At 46.4% G+C, this 26,588-nt stretch overlaps 1 protein-coding gene across 1 annotated transcript in view; it reads left to right on the forward strand.

The window, feature by feature from the left end:
- The window catches only part of LOC137640039 (programmed cell death protein 6-like), a 71,115-nt gene extending 64,408 nt beyond the window's left edge, over positions 1-6,707 (forward strand). The window contains exon 6 of the mRNA XM_068372415.1: positions 4,645-6,707. Coding sequence (XP_068228516.1) covers positions 4,645-4,746 — 102 coding nt within the window. The 3' untranslated portion in view covers positions 4,747-6,707. The remainder of the gene's footprint in view (positions 1-4,644) is intronic.
- Positions 6,708-26,588: the final 19,881 nt, after the last annotated feature.

Here is a 26,588-nt window from a genome sequence, read left to right on the forward strand (position 1 = left end):
CCACACACAGACTCATACCAACAAGCAAGAAGGAACTTGCTTGTAGCCTCTTCCCATCAAATAGTATAAACACTAAGATGGGCCAAAGTCCGTTTGGTACCACTATCAGCCCGCTTCATTCCAGACTGGAAGAACGTGCTCGCCGACAGCATCTCAGATAAGGTATACCGAATGGACTTTGGATCGCCATGTAGCCAACAAAGTCCCGACTTTACGAGGTCCTCAAACTATGGGGTCTGTTCGCAACGCTCCTGAATCTCAGGCTACCGTTGCTCACCAGCCCTAGACCCCAAGGCTCTCTGGCAACAACGGTGGGTACAACAATGAAGTTTACGTCTCGTCCCGGTTTTATCTGGAGAAGGGCACTCAACAAGGTTAGAACATCGGTCAACCTCTCAAGGACTCTTCTAGCTCCGCAATGGCATTATGGAGAACGGTCTCCAAACTTTTTGCAGCTCCTGATAGTCTCTCCAAGAGATCCCTCTCCACATAACAGACAACCCACTTCGACACCCACCACAAGCTATAGCTTTGCTATGATTGTACACCTGAAGACTATCCAATACCTCCTTGCGAAAAGGTTGTCTAGATATCTGAGGAATTCCTCAGCATCAGTCTACCAGGCAGTATCGCGTCTTGTGAGGTTGGTGTCATGTGAAAGTCTCTCTCCACTCGATATTCGTTTCCAGGAATAGCGGAATCCTCGAGTATATACAAGAGGAAAAGACCCCCTATTCAGTTCCGACATGTAAAGATGATCACTCAACCTTGATCCTTCACCTTCAAACTGAAAGAAAGGGACACCGTCTCATCGATAGACTTTTCCTAAGTCATACGGACTTACAACTTGCCTTTCCCCAGTCGGAATTGAGACCTTCCTCTCAGAACATGGTTCAAATCTCCGATCCCTAAAGGAACCTCCTTATGTTCCACTTCACCAGGCAAATTTTCTCCTGATTTAAGAACACAATGTTCCTACACACTCGGACAGCAACCATACGAGTCAAGGAACTTCATGGTCTCTCTTTCGACATTGCCCATTATTGAGAAGGGCGAAAGACAATGTTCAGTTTCGTCCCTGAGTATGTAGCCAGACACAGTCTCCAGAGGTGATGGATCCTACACAAGTCTCAACTAGGTAACGGACGATCCAGATCATCCGTTACTGTACCTAGGGTAAGGTATGAGACTTTACCTAAAGAAAACGGCAACAGCCTGCCCGGATCCCTCCTCTTGTCAGCACTGGGAGAGACTAGAGGAGGATCACCGAAACATCATCTCGACATGACAACTCATAGTGTCAGGGGAATAGTTATGCCCCTGGTCCTTCTTAGCAGATTACTCTGTGACGCAGGTTTTACAAGAAAGGATGTGAATGCTCCAGGTAACTTTCACAACCTTTCTCCTGCAAGATGTGACCCACAGGAACTCGATATGATCTCTATTGGTCCGGTGGTGGCTGCACAACAGCTGGTTGTATACCTCAAGCTCCTTATTGGACAAGTAGCAGAAGGTTGAGGGCACTGTTACCCGGTTTTAATCTGCGTGATTGAAAAGATTTGACTGGCTCTTATTCTTTTCTTCATCCTACCCTCTCGTGGGGAAAGCAGCATCCTGGGTTCTCTGCATAAGCTCACCTCAGACCACTGCAGGTAAACCCTGCTCCCTTGTGTACCTAGTATTAGGCTAATACTGTTGCGTCCCCATACCCTGGCGAGGTTTTTCCTACATAGACTCTGAATAACTTTACCTGGACAGTCACACTTCTGCACGTCTCAACACACAGCTTGCGTAGGCCGCGGACCTTGCGTAGCAAGGTTTAGCGAGGGCAGGGACTCCTTATTTTTGAGTATTAACATACTCAGATAAGGAGTCCCCGGGCAAAGCCAGAAGCCAGATTGGCAGGGACGTCCACCCTTCCTAATGGGTGAGTCACCCCTAATAAATAGCGTGGTTTGTATTCCAGTTACGGAACAAATGACAAATTCGTAGATAATTTGTATTTTTCCTAACTATACAAACCTTAGCTATTTATACAAACTTGCCCCCCATCCCTATCCCCCTTGAAGTCCTACCTCCAAGCAAAGTGACTAAATCATAGGTGCGTGAATGGGAGTAGTAGCAAGCTACCCCCCCTAACCATGCTAACTAGCGGTGGGGGTAGTTAACCCTCGCTAAAATTTTAATGGCTCGTCATTTCAGCTCCGCCAAAAGTATAACCCCTAATAAATAGCTAAGGTTTGTATAGTTAGGAAAAATACAAATTATCTACGAATTTGTCATTTTTCCAATCTTTCCAGCAGTGATCTTCCCATAATCTACCTTAGCATTCTCATCTCTGTTCTCTCAAGCTTTGCTTCCTCTTTTCTTCTTAAAGCCCAAGTTTCGGATCCATACATTAACACTGGTCTTATGACTGTGTTTTAGATATTGACTTTTACATTGTTTGCAAGTTTACTGTAACCTTCCATATAGTCACAATCTCTATAAACACTTTGTCCCTTCATTGTGTGATTTAATGGGCATTGGCTGTGAATGGCTTTAGTTGGGTTTCTCCAGAAATATACCATAGGTCTATAACTTTCCTTGATGGCTATAACTATCCAGGGTTCTGATTTATCAATACAACCATAATTCCTCAAGACAAGCCCCAGCTATGAACAGTTAGGTCTGTGAATAAACAGATAACCCATGTTCTCCTCCTGACCAAGGAGAAGGATTTCTAGGAAGACTTCTTACCACTTCATTAGTAAAAGGTTGAATTTCAATTGTTGAACATCAAATATAGGCTTAGGTACTATATGTGTGACCTTCATCATGAGTTGACAAAATGGCATAAAATAAATTCTGCCAACACTTACGAGTTTGTGACCAGAAGATGTAGTGCTACCCAGGAATATCATGCAACCTTAACTGTAGTAGATGCCTCTTTGATAAGGTTTCCAAAGGACTGTGTTCCTCTTCCTAAGTAGAGTTTTCTAGAGACAAGGTCAGCAGTCAATTAAAATGGATGGCCAATAAAGATAAGCAAACAAGCCTCTTGGTTATAGCAAGTGTGTCATTTAATGGAAAACCCTTCCAGGAGCAGATTGATATGACATTAAATACATTCCTGAATTACCATAGGAACTATTAAATGCTCCCCTAGGAAATTCTTATTGCCTCAACAGGAGACATAACTTTTCAGTAAGAGAAGGCGAGATGTCTGGTCAATGCCTCAAAAGTTGAAGGAGGAATCAGTGTGTGGGACAAACAAATTGCCCAAATGGTAATAGCATCTCTGCTTTGCATCTAGTAAAGAAAAAGTGTTTTGAGTATATACTGTGTAGGTTTGTCAAACAGACTTGAAGCCCCCTCTCCTTTTTTTTTTCATGCTTATTCAGTATGGCATTTGTACAGATGAGGCAAACTGATTGAAAGCAAGACATAAATGATATGGGAAGTGATATTGCAGGTGTTAAACACATACTGTACCAGACATACAGGTAATGACCAGTTCCATGGATAAGAGACCCATGGAACTGGTCTTTATGAGAAGACTTTAAAGTGACGTAATCTAATCAAGAGACCTAGTTTTAATAATAGTTTTTTTTTTTCTTTATCAGAACTTTTAGAAAAGTTTTCTTAATTTCTAGAAAAATGTGTGCATAACTTTGGGCAATATAAGAGAACTTGAAAAATTGCCTTCTTGTATTTAGTGTATTATGGTAATATTTTTATCCTGAAGCTTTGACTTTTAATTACATATACAAACTAAGCTATTTTATAAGCTAAGATAAGGATGGTAAAAAATGATTTAGAAGTTCAGTTAACAAAAGTAGTGGAAAAGAAGCAATTTGTTGCATTTGAGAAATAAAATTTTCCCCTGGACAAAACTGGAAATTTAGTTAGTATCATACTATAAAGTATTGGTATTTCTATGGTCTATCTAAAATTATGTTCTCAATAGGGTTTTTTATCTATTATTAGGAAGAGATGAAAATAGCTCTTAAAGAGGTTACTGAATTATGACAAATTCGGAGATATTTTGGTTTCTTCCCTAACTAATACAAAGCTGGAGTTATTTATGTGGATTATCTTTCAGCGTAGCTGGAAGATAGCTATTAGACTTTAATTGCGAGGTGGCAACCCTGCCAGCGGTTAGGCTGGGGTTGGCGGGGGGTTACCCAGCCACCTCTATATATACTCTCACAGCAGTGGAGAGGTCACTTTTTTCTTTTGTCTCGGTAGAGATCGGACGTGTCCTTTCTCTCCCTGACTGTCATTGGACTTTTGATTTTGCTTTCTTTCTTTTTAGGTGTGCATGTTCTCTCTACGATCGCCTTCATGCAAACGTGTAGGAATAGATGAAAATAGCTCTTAAAGATGTCTCTGAAATGTATATTTATGGTCTATCTAAAATTATATTGTCACGAGGGTTGTTATCTATTTAGTAGGAATAGATGAAAATATATCTTGAATAGGCCAGTAAAAAGTATACCATACCATTATTATTATTAGCAGAAAAATACTGCATACAGATTTCTTGCATAGTCACATTTTTAAAATTTTGCTGTTGTAAATGGTATGAATATTAAAATTAAACATACTGTATTTGTTTGTGTTCTTGAAAAGGTTTTACTAAAATAACCTTCTCTTCCTCAGACCCTGACCCAAGCGTTCAGTCATCATGATCAAGACAGAGACGGTGTTGTTACAATATCCTACGAGCAATTCCTTCACATGGTGTTTAGTGTGCGAGTCTAACGGAAGAATCACGTTTCCTTAGCAAGTTAAGATTTAGGCCAGTAGCATATTCTTTCTAACCTCTCAGTAATGAGATAATTTCGCTTGCTACGGCAAAATATTCAAGGCCAATAGGGAGCCGAAGTCATGATGTCAGTTACCATGGGAACGGCCACCCTGGTTCAAGCGTAAACACTGTTAAGAAGTATCCTAGTACGGGATGGCTGGTTGCAGCTTAATGCAGTTGATCTACTAATTTGATGACTAAAATTACATAAAGCATGGTGGAAACCACTACAATTCAGATCACATACCGTCCTTTTCCTATTCAAATGGGATGACTGGGAAAGTCAATTTAAAGGGGGCCTGTGTTAGAACACTGGCTAAGTTGAAGATCTGTGAGCACCTGAAGCAGTTATTGTGAACGTCGGACTTCGGCTCCCTATTATACATATGTAATTTTTCATTTATTTTATGCTAAGTTTTTGTACCCTGCCTGCCCAAGGAGTGTTCATAGAACAATTATACACTTTAAAGTTTATAGCATAGAGTTATGTACTTTAAAGTTTATAGCATAAGAGTTATGTACTTTAAAGTTTATGGCATAGGGTTTATGAAAATTATGGATAGAAACTAGTTGATAGTGAATTTATGATGGTGTCATAATTGGAGAAATGGAAGTCTTTACAGTTCAGCATTTTTTATCATGCACTTGCTGCTTATGTTGTACAGTAGCTAAGCATGCAAAAAAAATTATAGTTCTCTAGTTGTTTAGTAAATAACTTGAAGGTTTAAGCTATGGTATTTTCTATATTATTGTTTTTTATGTAATTGTGTAATATTTCCATCCTGTGATAATAGACCTCTTGTTCCCCATTTCACATGTTGAATGTTTCCAGATGGTTTGGGCCAGGTAAACAGTAAAGGTTATCTCATATCACTTGCCAACCTCTATTGTACGTTTAATGCCTTCTTAAATGTACCGTGCAATACACGAATGTAAACTCTTTTGGTCTCCTTGCTATTGCATGTTACTGTACTTTGGTAGACTCGTCGGGATTCATAAAGGTTGTTTTGATTCCGTTAGAAAACAATGACTCACAGAGGCCTTTGCTTTGAAAATGTTCTTCATATACCGGTAATTGTAGTTTTATTACTAGCTGTACTGTAATTTAAAGAATGTGCTTCACAGTTGCCTAAAGTTTTCTTCTAGTTAAACTGTTACGAACAATTTTCACTTTAGATCTAGAGATTATCACATTTATGCTCTTTGCAAGTAATTTTGTTACTCTGGTATAAAAGCTTTTTTCTGTTAAAATGTTATAAAGCTTAATTATTTTATTAGTGACATACAATACTTTCTATATAAACCTGTTTCAATATCAAGACTGTAAATTTATCTAATATTGAGCATGATTACAAGGAAATGTTTAGGGAAAGGATTTCACCACGTGACAATGAATATAGTGCTGCCATTTTATTAGAAACGGTTCCTACTTAAAAGTGCTTTGCTGGTCTTTCCGTCTTACTTGAAGTTTACGTAATAGAAATTATTTTCATAGCAGTATCAAACTAAGGCAAGTTTAGATGTAGAATTTCACTGCTGATTCCATTTTTGATTAAGTGAAATAGTAGCATTACTGAGCTAATAGTGAAATATAAAACAATACTAAGGTAATAAGTACAGAGATTCACATGTGTACAGTATCTAAAAAAAATCACGATTAAGGTAGTAATTATTAGTGCGCTATTATGAAGCATTGCTAATGTTAATCATTGAAAGAAAAGGACATTTTTCTAAGCTTATTATTAAAGTTATACTGTCTCTTTACTTGAACCTCACTTGATCACTTGCTTCTGTGAAGTGTGAGTATGTGAAATTACACTTTTATGACATTCCTCACTGTTTGAACGTTTTATATTTTTGTATGTTACTCATGACATGTATTGTTCTAAGTTGGAGTAAAAATTTTATCCATTCAGTATGCTGTTTCTTTAACTTGAGAATTTTACTGTCACAAGAGTAGCCTCAGCTTTTTCTTCATATGTGATGAAAAATCAGTAATGAGGAAATGAAATACTTAAATATATGATAGTATCACTAAATATGTAACATGGCAGTTTGAGGTACTGTGTATTGTATTATTAGCACAATGTTCCAGTTATATTCTGAAGGTCATGCAAAAACATGAGAGTTCCATCTTGAGGTACCATTAAATGTGCCGTTTTTTGGCATCTTGCCCTGAGCTTGCTCAAAGTAGTCCATACTGGAACTGAAGTTGCATTTTTGATTACTGTATACATGGCAAGTGTAGGCTTTGGAATACTATCCAACCGACAATAATGCAATTGGATCAACACTGCTTTTTTACGTTGAGGACTTGAAACATTATTTTATTTTATGACTCCTAATGTTCATATTGCTTACTTGTAAAAGCCTAGATTTACATAGAGGTATACAGTAACCCTTCTGCCTTTATAGGCATTACATTTCAGGGTCCCAGGCAAAAATTTAAAATCCACAAAGCAGATACAGAAATATACAGTACATGTTTACAGTATTTTTATAATTTTGTATTTTATTATCTCTATTAATTTATGCTTTTATATGACAAATTCGGAGATAATTTGTATTTTTCCTAACCATACAAACCTTAGCTATTTACATTGGGTTTACTTTCGGCATAGCTGAAATGACGAGCCAATAGTTTTTAACGAGGGTTAACTACCCCCGCGCTAGTTAGCGGGGGTAGGGGAAGGGGTAGCTTGCTACCCCTCCCCCCCCACACACCGGTGATTTGCTTCACTTCACTTAGAGGTAGGACTTGACTTGGGGGACAGGGCTGGCGGGCAAATATGTGTAAATAGCTAAGGTTTGTATGGTTAGGAAAAATACAAATTATCTCCGAATTTGTCATTTGTTCCGTAACCGAAATACAAACCACGCTATTTACATTGGGTGACTTACCCCTTAGGAAGGGTGGAAAGTCCCCAGCCTTACTGACTTTGGCTTTCCCCGGGGGCTCCGCTTCCCAGTGAGTAGCACTTGAGAAAGGGAGCCCCTGCACCTCACAAGTTCCTCGCTTCGCAAGGAACGTGTGGCCTACATAAGTTGTGTGTGGAGGGAAGAGCGTGACTCGTCCTATGAAGTTGACCTTGAGACCTTTAGATAGGAATCCAGGATAGGACGTTCCCAATACCACCTCGTCAGGGTATGGGGGACGCGACAGTATTAAGCTTAATACTAGGAGCACAAGGAAGAATGGGTTACCTGCACAAGTTGAGGTCAGCTATGCGGAGACCAGGATGCTGCTTCCCCAAGAGAGGGGAGGATGAAGAAAGAAGTAAGGGTCAGACATACTCTTTCATTCACGCAGACTAAAACCGGGTAACAACGCCCTCAACCTACTGCTACTTGTCCATAAAGGAGCATGAGGTTAGACCAACTGTTGTGCAGCCACCACAGGGCCGATAGAAAAGATATCGAGGCTCCTGTGGGTCACGTCCTGCAGGTAGTGGGGTGTGAAGGTCGTCTGACTCTTCCAGACCCCAGCTTGAAGCACCTGCGTCGCAGAGAAGTTTCTCTTGAAGGCCAGGGACGTAGCAATGCCCCTGACATCGTGTGCCCTAGGGCGATGTGACGGAGGAGGGTATAAATTCAAGGCGTGATGGATAACCCTTCGAATCCAAGCTGAGATGGTGTTCTTGGTGACCCTCCTCTTCGTCCTGCCTGTGATAACAAACAATGCTTGCACTTGAGGACGAACTGCAGCTGTTCTCTTCAAGTAACACCTCAGACTCCTCACTGGACATAGTAGCAGCTGGTCTGGGTCGCTTGTTACAGAACGGAGACTCGCGATCCTGAAAGAGTCGAACCGTGGGGCCGGCACTCCAGGGTTCTGAGTCTTGGCAACAAACTCAGGGACGAACCTGAACGTTATCTCCCCCCATCCCCTTGAATGGGCGATGTCGTACGAGAGACCATGAAGTTCACTAACTCGCTTGGCAGAGGCCAAAGCGAGCAGGAAAGCCGTCTTCCAAGACAGGTGGCGATCAGAGGCCTGGCGTAATGGTTCGAAGGGAGGTCTCTTAAGAGCCCTGAGAACCCGAACCACGTTCCAAGGAGGAGGTCTCACTTCCGACTGAGGGCAGGTAAGCTCATAGCTACGTATGAGTAGAGAGAGTTCCAGCGAGGAAGAAATGTCCACTCCTTTCAGCCTAAAAGCCAAGCTTAAGGCTGAGCGATAGCCTTTCACCGCTGAGACCAAAAGGCGCATTTCCTCCCGCAAATAAACGAGGAACTCCGCTATTGCTGGAATAGTGGCATCGAGTGGAGAGATACCCCTCCCACGACACCAACCACAGAAGACTCTCCACTTCGCCTGGTAGACTCCCTCAGAGGACTTTCGCAGGTGCCGAGACATCCTCTCTGCAACCTGTTGCGAAAAGCCTTTCTCCGTGAGGAGACGCTGGACAGTCTCCAGGCGTGAAGCCGAAGTGAGGCTACGGCCTTGTGGAAGATGTTGCAGTGTGGTTGTCTGAGTAGCTCGTGTCGTGGGAGAAGTTTTCTCGGGAGCTCCGTTAGGAACTGCAGAAGGTCCGGGAACCATTCCACGTGATGCCATAGCGGAGCTATCAGAGTCATCGAACAGTTGACTGATAGTCTGGTCCTGTTGAGCACCCTTCTCATCAGACAGAACGGTGGGAAGGCGTACACGTCGATGTTGTCCCACCGTTGTTGGAAAGCATCTTGCCTGAGTGCCTTGGGGTCCGGGACTGGGGAGCAGTACAGGGGCAGCTTGAAATTCAAAGCTGTCGCGAACAGATCCACGGTTGGGGAACCCCACAAAGTCAGGACTTTGTTGGCTATCTGAGGATCCAAAGACCACTCGGTACTCACTATCTGCGAAGCCCTGCTCAGACTGTAGGCGAGCAAATTCCTCTTGCCAGGAATGAAGCGAGCTGATAGTGTTATCAAATGGACTTCGGTCCACCTCAGAATCTCTACTGCAAGATGGGATAGCTGCTGTGAAAAAGTACCTCCCTGCTTGTTGATATAAGCCACTACCATGGTGTTGTCGCTCATCACCACCACGGAGTGACCCACCAGGGTCCGTTGGAACTCTTGAAGAGCCAGAAAAACGGCCTTCATCTCTAGCAGGTTGACGTGCAGGTACTTTTCTGATTCTGACCAAAGGCCTGAGGTCCTCTGGTCCAGAATGTGCGCCCCCACCCTTCTATTGACGCGTCCGAAAACAGTGTCAACTCTGGGGGGAGGACGAGAAGATCTACTCCCTTTCGCAGGTTCTCGTCGACCAGCCACCACCGCAGGTCCGCCTGTTCCGAAGGTCCTATCGGGACCTGTAAGTCGGGGGAATCGGATCCTTGATTCCACCGGGACTTGAGCCGCCACTGCAGGGATCTCATCCTGAGACGGCCATTTGGAACCAGACGAGCCAGGGAGGACAGGTGACCTAAGAGACGCAACCACGATTGGGCGGGAAGCTCTTCTCGCCTGAGGAAGGGTTCCGCCGCCACCCTCCTCAGCCTTGCTATCCTGTCGTCTGATGGAAAGGCTTTGTGGAGATTGGTGTCTAACAACATGCCTAGATAAACCAGTCGTTGGGACGGCTGCAGAGAGGACTTCTCGAGATTTACCACGATCCCCAGATCCTGGCAAAGTCCCAGAAGCCTGTCTCGGTGTCGAAGAAGGGTCGACTCCGAATCTGCTAGGATCAGCCAGTCGTCCAGATAACGAAGGAGACGGATGCCGTTCCTGTGCGCCCAAGATGAAATCAGGGCAAACACTCTGGTGAACACCTGAGGTGCTGTGGAGAGACCGAAGCACAGCACCTTGAACTGGTAGATCTTGTTGTCTAGGCAGAATCTCAGGTACTTCCTGGAAGACGGATGGATTGGGATCTGGAAGTACGCGTCCTTTAGATCCAGTGTGCACATGAAGTCTTGTGGTCTCACCGCAAGTCTGACCGTGTCCGCTGTCTCCATGCTGAACGGAGTTTGCTTGACAAACTTGTTCAGATCTGAGAGGTCGATGACAGGTCTCCAGCCTCCAGACGCCTTCTTTACAAGAAAGAGTCGACTGAAGAAGCATGGGGAGCCGTCGACAACCTCCTGGAGAGCATCCTTCTTGAGCATGGTCTCGACTTCTGCCCGAAGGGCTAGCCCCTTTACCGATCCCATGGCATAGGAGCTCAACGACACTGGATTCGCTGTCAGGGGAGGTTGAGATGTCGTGAATGGGACGCGATAGCCTTGGCCGATCACGGAGACCGTCCAAGCATCGGCCCCATGTTGCTGCCACCTGTGCACGCAACTTTGAAGGCATCCCCACACAGGTGGACACGTGAGGGGACTGCCACTCCTAGCGTTTGCGGCCGCTCCCTCTAGGAGTCTTGCCTCCCCTGGAGGACTTACCGCCCCTCTTGTCCTTGGCTGGAAAGGGCTGGGGCTTAAACAACACTTTCTTAGCTGCCGGCGCCTGCTTTGGTGTCTTGCGAGGCTGCTGCTGCGGTTGCTGCGGAGCTGGAGGCTTGTAGGGCCGAGATGCAAGGGCCCTTTGGAGGAGGGAGTCTTGGCTAGACTTCATCCACCTCTGAGCTGTACGTTCAATGTCCTGCGGCTCGAACAGATTCCCCCCAGGAGGGAAGCGTGCCTGAGCCTGCAGACATCCACGGCGGGGACCTTCGGATGGATCTTCTCGGTCACCGCATCACGATGCTTCAACACCGAGTTGGCCCAAAGGTTGGTAACCTGATGTGCCAGGAACTCGATGGAGCGAGTGCCCGAGAGGAGGAAGGTCTCCAGGGCCTTCCTATTGGTCTCCTTAGACAGATCCTCGGAGCGCAATAGGATACCCAGAGACCCAAGCCAGATATCCAGCCACGAAGTGGCCTGCATGGCGCACTTAACAACCTTCTCATGGCTCAGGATTTCCGACGCCGAGAACGTCACCTGCCGGGAGGAGAGCTTCTCAAGAGGAACTCCCCTAGCGAGCTCTTCTACCGAATGATAGAGGGGAAGAGCGAGGCTAGACTCCCCCATGATCTCAAAATACCTCCTCTACTGGAGACGAGGAGGTGGGAGGAGTTTTATTCCCGGCAGAGGAACGACTGGAGGAAGCGAGAACCGCGAGTTGAGCATTGGCCCTGGCTCTGGCACTCTTCAGCCCCTGGGACCAGGGCAAAGCCGCTCTGGCCTTGGGGGGCTTCTGAGTACCGTACACCTGATCCAGGACCGTGTCCTTGCCTTCACGGGGGGCGATCACGGGGTCCATGAACCCGTTGAGCTGTCTCTTCAGGCTCAGAACCTGCCAGAAGGCATGCTCAGACTCTTGCTGGTCTCCTCCCTGTGGACTGGCAGCTAAGTCTCCTGTCCCCGGAATCTCTTCCTGGGGAGATGCGTGGACGTTCTCCCGGGGTGCAGCTGGATCCTGATGAATTCAAGAAGAAGACTTCGGAACCATCTTGGAGTCCTTAGGTTCCCTCCTGGGCGGGATACACGACCCCAACAAAGAGGTCTGGAAGGCGCCTTCCACGCGAGACGATTCCCCTCCACGAGGAGACGACTTCCCCTTTGGAGCCGAGGGGGAGACCGCTACCTCACTTGATACTCCTGAGGACGGAAAAGCCTCGTCCTCGGGAGAAGGAGAAAGCGCCTGCGAAGGGGACAGAGCCTTCCTGACGGACCTCTTAGGAACCAGCTTCACCCTGGGATAAGTCACCACGAAGTCCACTCCTCTCCTTCTCTTCAGTGGGGGCGAGGCCGCCGTTGGCTTGTGTCCTTGATTGGCGAGTGCCGGCTTCATAGCCTTCACTAACGCCCGCATCAGAGAACCAAACCAAGACTGCCGAGACATGGACACAGAGTCCGAAATTCCCGCTGGAGGGAAGGGGATCGGGCGATCTTTCGGAGTGGACACCACTGGACCTGCCTGTAAGGAAAAAGGGGAAGAAAGTTGTTCTGACCTCTCCGAAGGGTCTTCCCTATCCTGAAAAAGAGACCTGCGCTTAGGTGGGGGCGATCCTGATTGCGGTCTGGCGACATGCGTCCCTGCTGCTGTCGCGAGCTGCGGAATCCGACGCGAACGGGGGTCATGCTGACGCTCGTGCGTAGGCGAAGCTAAGGAGTCGCGCGCGAGAGGCTGTTGAAGCGCGGGGGCGCAATCGCGCGGAGACAATCGAGCGCGGGCAAACTGTCGCACAGGCGAGTAAGCGCGTGGGCGAGCGCGCGCGAGGGCGAGCTGGCGAGGGAACGCGTTGGGACGTGGGCGAATGAGATCGCTCCGACGACCACTGTCGATGGTGTCCAGGGGACCTGTAACGCGTGGGAGAGCGATGGCGAGCAGGCGATGGCGAGCAGGCGATCGATGGCACATTGGTGAACGCTGGCGCGTAGGCGAGCGATGGCGCGTTGGCAAGCGATGGCACGTGGAACGCGCAGGCGAGCGACAGCGCGTGGGCGAGCTGGTAGAAGGAGACCCATGTCTCTCCAGATCCTCTGGGCGCCGACGCGTCGGAGAGCGCTTGCGCGCAGGCGAAAGATCACGCGGGCGGTCAGGAGAGCGCCGATGTTCAGGGGATCGCTGACGCGCTGGGGACCGTTGACGCGCAGGAGATCGCTGACGCGTCTGTGATCGCTGGCGAGCAGGAGGGCGACCCGTGGAATCCTGTGTGGGAGCTGCCGGCACGTTGCACAAAGGCGAACGTTCACGAACAGGCTCAGGAACAGGAGGTGCGTGGGCGCGAGGGCGTACAGGAACCTTGGAAGTACGCGTAGGAGACCGCGAGCGTTGCTGCGCTGGAAGAGGCTGACGAGCAGGATCGCGAGGGCGAGGAGAAGAGTCCTTGTCCAAGACCTGAACCGAAGTTCTAGGTCGTGCGGCCGAACGTGGGCGCACAGGGCGCGTGTCAGGAACTGGGAGCGCAGGTGCGCTCTGACGGGCAGGAGATCTAGAGCGCTCAGGAGACCGATGGCGCACTGGGCCCACAACAGGAACAGCAGGATGTTCGGTGTCCTCAGGAGAGCGCTGGCGAGCAGTGGGGCGACGATCATCAGGAGAGCGCTGACGAACAGGAGAGGACTGGCGATCAGGAGAACGCTGACGAGCAGGAGAGCGCCTGTGCGCTAACACTGCAGAAGGGCGCGCAGGGGAACCCTGACGCGCAAGGGAACCACCCACACCGTGGGAGGCAACCCTTTGCCCCGAAGGGACCGTTGCCCGTCGGATGACGAGGTCATACTGCTGTCCATCTGCACCAGAGGCGGAAGGTCTGGAAGGCGTTGGAGAACGAGATCGATCCCCGGAGAGGTCTAAGGAGACAGGAACTGCAGGCTGCTTACGGCGAGGAGAGTCCCCATCGGAGGAAGGAGGTGAAGATTCAAAAAGGTGCCTCTTAGCACCCTTATAGGGAGACGGGAGGCCCTTGCGACGTAGCGGACGGTGAGCCTTACGGCGAAGGCGGCCATGAGGGGGGTCGTCAGGATCATCAGTCCTCCGAAGGGGAGTCTCAGTCAAAGCGCTCCCCTGAGAGGGAGGCTTGGCAGCAGAAGAGCCCGTGGGACTCCCTTCCCCCTTCGAAGGATGTACAGAAGGGGGAAGAGAGCCTTCAGCAACGTCATCCTCATCAGGAACCGCAGAGGTTTGCCCAGACCCGTCAGAAGCCTCTGTCACCACGACGTCGACGATAGACAGAGGATCTACCTCTGCTATCACCGGCGACTGCTTAACAGCAGCCCCCAACTGGACAAGGTCAAACAGGGCTTCCTTGGAGGGCAGGCCCTTAAGCCCCAAGGAGGCCCAAAGCTGAAAAAGATCATCATGAGACACAGGATCATTATCAAAAACCTCCTCTGGAGGAGGAGGGGGAGCCGCCCCGTTATGGGAGGCGACGCCCTCACCCCCACCGAAGGTCGGGAAACAGAACTAGGGTCTGCGCTCCCACTCGGCGGTCTCCCCTTAGGAGCCGGACGAGGGGGAGCTTCGGAGGAGGTTTGGGCGGCGGATTTAGAGTCCCGAGAGCCTTCCTCCTTCAAGGCAACCCCAGAAGGAGAACGGTCTCTCTTGGACTTCTTCTTACGCCGGCGGCCAAACTTCTCCCACTGGGAGGCAGACCACTCCCTACACTCAATACAAGTATTTTCTCTGTCACACCGTCGGCCTCAACACTGCGGGCAAAGGGTGTGAGGATCCGTATCCACCGCAGACATGAAAGTACCGCAAGGGCGACCGGCAATACCAGGGCACTTGCGCATGGTGGACATCCAAGGGGGAGGCCAACTTCAAACACACACAAGCTGAGGAAAAGCAAAAAAGATTAAGGCTGTCAAACGAGGACGATGGACAGACACGTCTGTTCATCGCCGGAGCCAAAAGTGAAGTGAAGCAAATCACCGGTGTGTGGGGGGGGGTGAGGGGTAGCAAGCTACCCCTTCCCCTACCCCCGCTAACTAGCGCGGGGGTAGTTAACCCTCGTTAAAAACTATTGGCTCGTCATTTCAGCTACTGTACGCCGAAAGTAAACCCAATGTAAATAGCGTGGTTTGTATTTTGGTTACGGAACAAAAGCAAATTTTATAGTATGCTGGAGCACTTTTTAAGCTAAAACTTGCTTGTAGACACATTCTTACATTATGTAAGAAAAAAAAAATTGAAATTAGAGCACTCACCAGTGATGATACGTAAACTTGGTTAATGATTAGCTGTGCAGTACTCAAGTATGAAGATATTAGGCATACTGTATATACTGTACAGAAAAGAAGAGCATTAGTGCTTCTCTGAAAAGCACCACTTCAGTAGGCTCTTATTCAGGTGGTGCAATATCTTCATTCCAAGTCCAGCAAAATAACTTCTACTTACGCGGACGGAGTAGTACGTTGGTCTTTTTATTTTTGTGAGCGAGGAACAATAGTGATCGGAAGTTCCTTACACTGCCTTTTCTTATGTGCAAGAATGTTATACCGGTAAACTTTCGTGGCTCTGTCAATTACATTTTCGAACTGGAAAGCACAAATCATCAATAGGTCCCAATCTTCAACCCTTTAGCTGTTTTTGCTAGAGTTGAGACGCATTCTAGTCTTAGGCTGACTTCCTCTTCTCCTGGACCTTTATGCTCTTCTTTATCCTCCCTTGTGGACTTTGTCATCTCCGTCAAATCTTCCCTAAACAGATTCGAGTAGGCCTCTATCAGATCATTTACATTGTCAATAGTCACATCAGCAAAGCTATCCTCCGAGCAATCTTGGTAGTCTCACTGCCTCATCTACTGCCGAGTGGTGGATTTCATTTGGAGAGAATCCTTTACTGTACAGTATAGTCATCGACTGTTTCTGTCCACACTTCCTTTCAGCAAGCATTTAATATTTCTTCATCTTTATCTCTTTATTTGGAGATATGTTGCAATGGTCAACCCTGTCTATTACTCCTTCAGTGAGAAGATTAATGTCCGTAGACTTTACCAGATATTGCAAGAATTTTGGGTAAAAAGTACTTTGAAAACAAGAAGAAAGACGATCCATGGGCTGAATCAGCAATGTAGTGTTCAGCAGAAAGAATTCTACTTGTATGCCCTCGTAATACAGGTTGATCGCATGGCCTCCACCAGTGTCCATTAGAAGAAGCCCTTTAAATTCAAGGCCTTTTTCCGTAAGGTAAAACCTGAAGCACTGGTGAATCCAATCGGCTGTCAGTTCTTTTGTTATCCATGCCTTTAGGTTGTGCATCCAATGCACTGGTAGCAGTGTCTTATTTTTGTTTTTGAAGAGCCTTGGGTTTTTGGACAAATAACCTCTGGCTTTATCATATAGCCTGCAGTATTCCCACACACTATGAGTGTGAGAATACCTTTCTAGGGGTGCTGGCCTTCTCCAAATTAAAAAGTCCATAATGGCATAATCTTCCAAAAGAGGATAGTCTTATCCATATCGAAAACTTGTTTACAGTATGTGCTTAGCCCCCTTCCTCTAAGGTAGTTTGGAACGTCTTCACATACTCATCAGTGGCCTGTTTTTTAACAGAGGCAGTTTCTCCTTACAGGGATACACTCTTAAGATTGAACCTCCATTGAAATTTATCATAACACCCCTTGCTGGCATTAAATTGAGTTAGTTTGATGGGAGATGCCATAAATGGTCCCGAGTCTGGATTGTTCTTACTTCCATCCGTAAACTTGCCGTAGAGCTACCTGGCCTTTTCGTGCATGGTGTTGGTATCCAGTGCAATTATTGTTCTTATAATGGACTCATTGCAGGAAGTTACCACCCTTTTTGTTGTCTTGCTAGAGGTGACATTTTCTGTTGTCTTCCATGATGCAGTGAATGGTAGATTTGCTGATGTTATGACAGCACTACATCTGCGTAACTTCTCCTTTCCTTGAGCATGTTAAGGAGTTTCATCTTCTTTGCTATAGTAAATATTTTCCTTTGACACTTGGGTTCACTACCAGAAGCCTTAAAAAGTGCAGAATGTCTGGCTGCCATTGTAGGGTTTGCTTTAAAAATTTTAGCCAAAATTGCAAAAAATATCACCATACAACGCGCATAAAGATGCAGAGCAATGTTGTACACATATGTGTGGTGGTTTATTTATTCTTGAATAAAAAATCATAAATTTTAAAAATACCCTTAATTGTACTTTGACTAGCTATACAAACCTGAGTCCTTTAATTAGTACACTAACCATTTACACCTAAAACAAGGTGTTAGCAGTAGTCGGTAGTTACTGGCTGGTGGTTGGGAAGCCCCTCACCCTTGCTGGTACAATGAACACTCACTTTTATTCATCTTGGACTTTTGAGGGAGGGTGTCAAGTTAAAAACTCCGGTTTATGTAGTTAGGAAAAATAAAAATTCCTTTAAAAATTTGTGATATGTTCCTATACAAATACAAACCTTTGTCCTTTAATTAGTAGACTTATCCTTAAGTGGGAGGAAGTTCCTTTTACCGAACTGGGTGGCTAAAATCCCAGGATTACTGATCTCTGACCTAATAAGGTACAGAGAATAGCATCGTAGATGCCTCACGAACCAAGGTCGAAAGTACCATTAGGTGATTCTTTTGTATTTATGCCTGTTAAGCAATATAAGATTCCAACAGCTATACCTCGAGGGAAGGGAAGAAGAGAAGAAAGCATGGCCAGACCCTCTCACTCTTGACCTAGAATTACGTTGTAACAGCTATCTTAAACTTGATCATTACACCACATGCTAAGGAACATTCACAGACTCAAGCGAAAAAGTGTCAAACAACCTCGAGTGCATTACCTCAAATAATGCACAGTGAATGTGGTCTGATGCTTCCACACTCGAGCGTCTAAAAGTCAAGTCACCATGAGTTTTTCTTGAAGGCAAAAGTAGCAACTGCTCTGATCCCATGAGCGCACACCTTAACTTATTGTGGTGCTCTGATGGATCTAGGGCATAAAGCTCTGTTAACCGCCTCCCACTTCCAAAAGGAAATTGCATTTTTGAAGAGACTTTTCCACTCTGTCAGTGCTCCTTTGACTGGCCAGACAGTACCAAATTGGATTCCTCTCTGGTTACGGCTCATTTTTCCTTTGCCTATTCATACACTGAATAGTCTGCCCTATTCTTTGCACATTCTCCTCTGTCTTCATACACTTGAGAACACTAAGATTACCAAACAATTCTACTTTGCTCAAGGGGTTAACTACTTCACTGTAATTGTTCAGTGGCTACTTTCCACTTGGTAAGGGTAGAAGAGACTAGACTCTTTAGATATGGCAAGCAACTCTTCTAGAAGAACACTCCAAAATCAAATCCACTGTACCATGTCTTCCACTGTCTTTGGGTAGTTTTTAGGTTTTTATAGTTAATATATGAAAGATTAATTTTAATGTTGTTACTATTCTTAAAATATTCTATTTTAATTGTTCATTGCTTTTCTTGTAGTTTATATTTTTCAATATTAAACTTACCCGATAATCATGTAGCTGTCAACTCCGTTGCCCGACAGAATTCTATGGAGGGATACGCCAGCTATCACAATACTAGAAGGGGGTGTATTTACCAGCGCCACCTGTGGCCAGGTACTCAAGTACTTCTTGTTGACACCTCCTCAATTATTCCTCTGTCGTGCTTCCGGCAAGACGTTCTGGGATACGCTTATGTTCTTGGAGTATTTTCACGACTTTGGTGAAGTATTTCTCTTTGATTTCGGCTGTCGCTTTACTGGAAAACTTCTATATTAGCTTAGTTAGCTTTTGGAATTAATTTGATTAATTTTGATTATTTTTGGTGACGAGAGAGTATGAACTCTCGTTCACCTTTCAATGGCCGACCCTTCCCTTAGACGGAAGTGTTGGTTTCTAAGAGAGTATAGACTCTCTTTCTTAATTTTGCTTAACAAAGTTATAGATTTATTTTATATCTCTCCGCCTCTTATAGGCCTCTTCGATTAACTTCCTTTTATTATAAACTCATTAAAATTAATTTTTATATTTGTTTATATTCGACCTTCCTAATAATAGGCGGTCTTTTACCGAAGTTAATAACTTTGAGCCCGTCATTTCGGTTTTACCTGTTAACATATTATGCTTTTTCCGCCACAGAGTTTGAAAGATTTTCTTTGACAGTCTCGTACTGTTTTCAAAGCTGAACTAACGTTTTGTTTTGTCTCTGCAGTTGTTGACGTTCAGAACGTTCAACTTGCATTCTATCGTTACGATAGAGAAAGAATGTTCACGGTTTCACGTTGCAGTAAGAGTAACCGTGTCTAGCGTTTTGTTCATTCTTTCTTAACTTAATGGTTTTGATCCTAATAAAGGAACTTTTCAGTTTTTTCCTTTAACAATAATATGTTTTAACGATATATATGATTGGGCTCTTCTCTCAGGTTCTAAGTCAAGAGAGAGAGAGAGAGAGAGAGAGAGATAGAGACGGAGGGAGAAAGAGGATAAACGTTTCATTCAAGCCTGCCAGGCGTACGAGTAACGTCATTATCGATTTTTGCTCTTCTCCCTAGTCTCTTTAGGGGAAGAAACTAAACGTTTCTAGAGTGATCTAGTGTTTAGTCTCTTTCCAACCACTGATTTATCTTTCATTAGATTTTTCTGTTACATTGTAATTCTGTTTTCGCAATTACTAACTTTGAGAAAGGATAGAATTGCGTATTTCAGGTACAAACCACTTAAGTTTCGAGTTCAGTGAAATAAGTGCAAACAGAAATCAAAGTGATAAGTGATTAGTGCGTGAGGGTACTTTTGTGCGCGCCAGTCGTCCTCCCAGTCCGGGACCTCTTGCAAGCTCCCAAGCCCAGGGGAGAAGCAATGTCGAAGGGCATAAGGGTTCAGCAGGCCTTGATCGGCGCACAGAAGTATTCTCGGTGGTTGTGGGCGTGTCTTACCGAGACCGTCACTCCCACCCGCAGACGATTGAGCCCTTATTTTGCTCGTCTGCAGAAGAGATTAGGGGAGAAAATAAAGGCAGAGTAACGCTGGTCTCAGGTCTCAAGACTTCTTAAACGTTAAGTCCAGACCTATGCCAGACGTACGAAGTTAAAGTTCACAACCCGAATGCAGTCGTTGGGTTAGCTCTGACTCTCCTAAGTCATCAGTTGATTACACTCCGACTTAGAGGAGTAAGGTTCTGCCACAACAGATCTCTGCTGTTAAGGCTTTACCTCAGCAGAACTTAGTGTCTACCGACCCCAAGTTAACTCTACTGCAGTCCATACAGTCACAACTTTCGGTCTTGATGCGTGAGTGTCGGGCTGAGAGTGTTGCACCGCCTGCACTCCCTCCACCTGTTCTCGCTGCACCTGTGCTCGCCCAGCCTGCACCTGCTCCGCCTGGTCGCAGCACCATCTGCCAGGCGTACGATGTTGTGAACTCTACTACAGTCCATGGAAGCACAGTTTTCGGACTTGATGAGTGAGTGTCGGGCTGAGAGTGTTGCTCCACCGCCTCCGCCTACACTCCCTCCTCCTACACTCGCTCCGCCTGATCACAGTAGAAGGAAGAAGACCTTGCTTTGCCATCTGCCAGGCGTATGATGTTGTGGACTCTACTACAGTCCATGCAAGCACAGCTTTCGGACTTGATGCGTGAGTGTCGTGCTGAGAGTGTTGCACCTCCTGCACCTGTGGTGCACCATCCTCCTGCACCCGTTCAGCCTGTGCTGCACCCGCCTGCACCGGTGGTGCACCAACCTCCTGCACCCGTTCAGCCTGTGCTGCACCCGCCTGCACCGGTGGTGCACCAACCTCCTGCACCCGTTCAGCCTATGCTGCACCCGCCTGCACCGGTGGTGCACCAACCTCCTGCACCCGTTCAGCCTGTGCTGCACCCGCCTGCACTCGCTGCACCCAGTCGCAGCTCCATCTGCCAGGCGTACGATGTTGAACCACTTTCGGAGTTTGCTGTTCACAGTGTTGTTCAGCCTCAGCCTTCTTTAAGGCAACCCTTGCTTTGGGATCAGGAGAGTTACACTCTTCCTCCTCCTCCCCTTGCTGCTCCTCCAGTGGTGCAACTCTCGGTTGGGGTACAACAACCTCTCCCCTCCGTGAGTCTGTCTGCTCAACCAGCGCTGCACCGAGTTCAACCCTCATCTAGGCAAGCTCATCTACACCATGCACTTGCGCCTCAGGAGCCTCGGCTTGCTAGAACTTTACCTTGTTCTGCGCAGCCTCAACCTTCTCATGCTCCACTCATCTCTCAGGAACAGGAACGGACTACTCCGCCTCCGTCCTCCGCTCAGCTGGTACAATCCTTGGGTGCAACTCTTGCTAGGAGTCAACCTCCTTCACCCTTGCACCTGCCTTCTGCTCCGTCTGTTGTTCAGCCTATGCAGTCTGAACCTCAGGTTTTCCCTCAAGTTGAGGAAACCTCTGTTGTTGTTCCAGCTCGTTCTGACTCTGCTGTTCAGCATACCATGGTTTAAACCCCATGCAAGCATGCATTAAGCACTCTAGCACTGGTCATGGAATTTCTGAGAAATGTTAAACGCCATGCACACGCTCTGCTTTCCTTTCAGCAGGCTCTGCTTACAGCAGGCTCTACTTCCTACATGCTCAGCATTCAGCATGCTCTGCATTCAGCATGCTCTGCATACAACATGCTCTGCATACAGCATGCTCTGCATTCAGCATGCTCTGCATACAGCATACTCTGCATACATCATGCTCTGCATACCTTACCGCATGCTTCTCAACACATCTTGGGTTGTTGCCAACTCACTAGACTGTCAAGCAGTTTCATAACGTTGCCTTCTAGTCTGCTGCTTTGCACCAGTGAACCCTCACTCAGAGAACTTAGCTTTTCTAGGATAAGGTCCCTGTAGATGAGAAAGTTCTTTTCTCCCTCCTTCTGATATTCCCTTGAGGACTCTGTCATTTGGAGGGAGCCTTTAGCTGCATAACCTCTTATGGACTTTTATTTAAGCATAACATGCTTACAGGGAAGGTAATGGTTACACTTCAGCCGCTAATCCCGTCTGTTACCACACCTGCTCCCATAGACCTTGAGCTGTGTTGCATGACATGCAGTCCAAGCTTAGTCCTTGTTAGAGGATTTTTTGTTTACGGAGTCAATGTGTCACGGGGAAGACGTTCAACAACCAACAGAAGGGACTTGTTGTGACGCAGTGGGCAACCTCAGCAACCCGTTAAGGAGTTGTCTGTACGACCCAGACAGTCTAGACAGATTCGGGTTGTCACTGTACTTCCTCGCTTGCCCATGATTGACAGTTTACAGACTGTGCAGCAGTATCATGATCTTGTGTCCGGCTCCGTCAGACGACTGGCTTTTAAGAGCTCCCTCAAGTCGTCGCTGTCTGGAGATTTTCAAATGGACTATGGATCTGACCAAGGAACTGGGCCTCCTGGTCAATTTTGAGGAGTCTCAGCTCGTTCCATCCCAGACCATTGTCTCCTTGGGTATGGATCTTCAGAGTCGAGCTTTTCGGACTTGTCCGTCGGCCCCAAGGATCTTCCAAGCCCTAGAATGCATCCAGAGCATGCTGAGAAGGAACCGATGCTTAGTCAGGCAGTGGATGAGTCTAACAGGGACACTTTCATCGCTGGCCCTGTTCATCGAGTTAGGGAGACTCCACCTCCGCCCCCTTCAGTATCATCTAGCTGCTCACTGGATAAAGGACATGACGCTAGAGACGGGCTCAGTTCCTGTTTCCGAAGAGATGAGGTCTACTCTAACGTGGTGGAAGAACAGCATTCTTCTCAAGGAAGGTCTACCATTGGCTGTTCAGTCCTCCACCACCGTCTCTTCTCGGACGCATCGGACATGGGCTGGGGTGCGACACTGGACGGACAGGAATGCTCGGGAACATGGAATCAGGAGCAAAGGACACTTCACATCTATTGCAAGGAGTTGTTGGCAGTTCATTTGGCCTTGATAAACTTCAAGTCCCTCCAGCTTAACAAGGTGGTGGAGGTGAACTCCGACTACACCACAGCCTTGGCTTACATCTCCAAGCAGGGAGGGACTCATTCGAGGAAGTTGTTCGAGATCGCAAGGGACCTCCTCATTTGGTCAAAAGATCGAAAGCTCACGCTGGTAACGAGGCTCATTCAGGGCGATATGAATGTCATGGCAGATCGCCTCAGCCGGAAGGGTCAGGTCTTCCCCACAGAGTGGACCCTTCACAAGAATGTTTGCAGCAGACTTTGGGCCCTGTGGGATCAGCCAACCATAGATCTATTCGCTACCTCGATGACCAAGAGGCTCCTCTTGTATTGTTCTCCGATTCCAGACCCAGCAGCAGTTCGCGTGGATGCCTTTCTGCTGGATTGGTCCCATCTCAACCTGTATGCATTCCCGCCGTTCAAGATTGTCAACAGGGTACTTCAGAAGTTCGCCTCTCACAAAGGGACACGGCTGACGTTGGTTGCTCCCCTCTGGCCCGCGAGAGAATGTTTCACTGAGGTACTGCAATGGCTGGTCGACGTTCCCAGGACTCTTCCTCCTAGAGTGGACCTTCTGCGTCAACCTCACGTAAAGAAGGTACTCCCAACCTCCACGCTCTTCGTCTGACTGCCTTCAGACTATCGAAAGACTCTCAAGAGCTAGAAGCTTTTCGAAGGAGGCAGCCAGAGCGATTGCCAGAGCAAGGACGACATCCACTCTCAGAGTCTATCAGTCTTTATGGGAAGTCTTCCGAAGCTGGTGCAAGGCCAATGCAGTTTTCCTCAACCAGTACCAATGTAACCCAGATTGCTGACTTCCTGTTACATCTAAGGAACGTAAGCTCCCTATCAGCTCCTACGATCAAGGGTTACAGAAGTTTGTTGGCAGCGGTTTTCCGCCACAGAGGCTTGGATCTTTCCTCCAACAAAGATCTACAGGACCTCCTTAGGTCTTTTGAGACCTCAAAGGAACGTCGGTTGTCCACTCCAGGCTGGAATCTAGACGTGGTCCTAAGGTTCCTAATGTCATCAGGATTTGAACCGCTCCAATCAGCCTCTTTTAAGGACCTCACATTAAAAAACTCTTTTCCTCGTGTGCTTAGCAACAGGTAAAAGAGTAAGTGAGATCCACGCCTTCAGCAGGAACATGGGTTTCACATCTGAAACGGCTACATGTTCCTTACAGCTCGGTTTTTTGGCTAAAAACGAGCTTCCTTCCCGTCCTTGGCCTAAGTCGTTCGAGATCCCAAGCCTGTCCAACATGGTGGGGAACGAACTGGAGAGAGTACTTTGCCCAGTTAGAGCTCTTAAGTACTATCTAAAGGTCAAAACCATTACGAGGACAATCAGAAGCCTTATGGTGTGCTATCAAGAAGCCTTCTCTACCAATGTCTAAGAACTCAGTTTCTTACTACATCAGGCTTCTGATTAGAGAAGCAAATTCTCATCTGAAGGAAGAAGACCTTGCTTTGCTGAAGGTAAGGACACATGAAGTGAGAGCTGTGGCTACTTCAGTGGCCTTCAAACAGAACCGTTCTCTGCAGAGTGTTATGGATGCAACCTATTGGAGAAACAAGTCAGTGTTCGCATCATTCTATCTCAAAGATGTCCAGTCTCTTTACGAGTACTGCTACACCCTGGGTCTATTCGTAGCAACGAATGCAGTAGTAGGCGAGGGCTCAGCCACTACATTCCCATAATCCCATAACTTTTTAACCTTTCTCTTGAATACTTTTTATGGGTTGTACGGTCGGCTAAGAAGCCTTCCACATCCTTGTTGATTTGGCGGGTGGTCAATTCTTTCTTGAGAAGCGCCAAGGTTAAAGGTTGTGATGAGGTCCTTTAGTATGGGTTGCAGCCCTGTATACTTTAGCACCTTTGAGTTGATTCAGCCTCCCAAGAGGAACGCTGCGCTCAGTAAGGAAGACGATCTTATTAAAGGCAGAGTAACGGTTCAAGTCGACTTCCTTACCAGGTACTTATTATTTCATTGTTATTGTGGATAACTGATTATATGAAATATGGGATACTTAGCTATCCTTTAATCTTGTACACTGGTTTTCACCCACCCCCCTGGGTGTGAATCAGCTACATGATTATCGGGTAAGTTTAATATTGAAAAATGTTATTTTTATTAATAAAATAAATTTTTGAATATACTTACCCGATAATCATGATTTAATCGACCCTCCCTTCCTCCCCATAGAGAACCAGTGGACCGAGGAATAATTGAGGAGGTGTCAACAAGAAGTACTTGAGTACCTGGCCACAGGTGGCGCTGGTAAATACACCCCCTTCTAGTATTGTGATAGCTGGCGTATCCCTCCATAGAATTCTGTCGGGCAACGGAGTTGACAGCTACATGATTATCGGGTAAGTATATTCAAAAATTTATTTTATTAATAAAAATAACATATTTCCTTATTTCCTTAACTCACTAGGCTATTTTTCCCTGGAGCCCTTTGTCTTATAAGATCCTGCTTTTCCAACTAGAGATGTAGCTTAACCAGTAAAAAAAAAAAAAAAAGGGTAGGAAATATTAAGATAAGGTTTGAAGCTCGATCATGAATGGCAGAGGAAAGGGACAGTAACAATTCCCTAGAGACTGACCAAGTCTGTTCTTCACCCAAGCTATGACCAAGGAGGCCAGGTATAGGCTGCTGATGACTCAACAGGTAGACCTATAAGTTCCCCTAACCCCCACCCCATCCTTAGTAGACCTACCAAGACTCCCACATCCTGCAGGAGTCTCCCTCATTTTGAAAATGCTTCCCACATTTCACATTGGCACTCGATTCTCCTGCATTTACCGTAGATAAAATCTCCCACACTTTAAGTTTGTAATTGTCATTAATGCATATTTTTAAATATTTAACTTAGCCGGTGAATATATAATAGCTGCAACTCTGCGGCTCGACAGACAACATACTCAAAAAACTCGCGAGCGATCGCTATGCAGGTTGCGGGTGTGCCCACCAGCGCCAACTGTCGGCCAGATACCACTCTTGTATGTAAACAAAACCTTCAATTCTTCTCTGTCGACGCTGACGACAAGACGTACTTATACTCGCTGTAGAACCTGGAGTTTTCCCATCATATTTGGTGAAGTACTTTATTTTGGTTTGAGCTTTCGCAGTACAGGTGTTTTTCCTCAACATAAACTCTTGAACTCTTTATTGAATCGGATTATTTGTTGATGACTTGGATTGTTTTTGGAATTTTCTTTGACTAATTCAAAATGGCTGACCCTTCTCAAGTACCTAGATTTCGAAAGTGTAATGCTAGGGACTGTAATAGGCGTCTTCCAAAGGCTTCTCTCGACCCTCATACTGTTTGTTCCAATTGTCGGGGTAAAACCTGTCAATTGGGAGATCGGTGTGAGGAATGCGTGGGCCTTTCGGAATTCGATTGGATCGAATATGATAAGTATACACGCAGACTAGAGAGAGATAGGGTAAGGAGAAGTTCAT

Source organism: Palaemon carinicauda, chromosome 4, assembly GCF_036898095.1.
Source record: "Palaemon carinicauda isolate YSFRI2023 chromosome 4, ASM3689809v2, whole genome shotgun sequence".
NCBI classification, from domain to species: domain Eukaryota; kingdom Metazoa; phylum Arthropoda; class Malacostraca; order Decapoda; family Palaemonidae; genus Palaemon; species Palaemon carinicauda.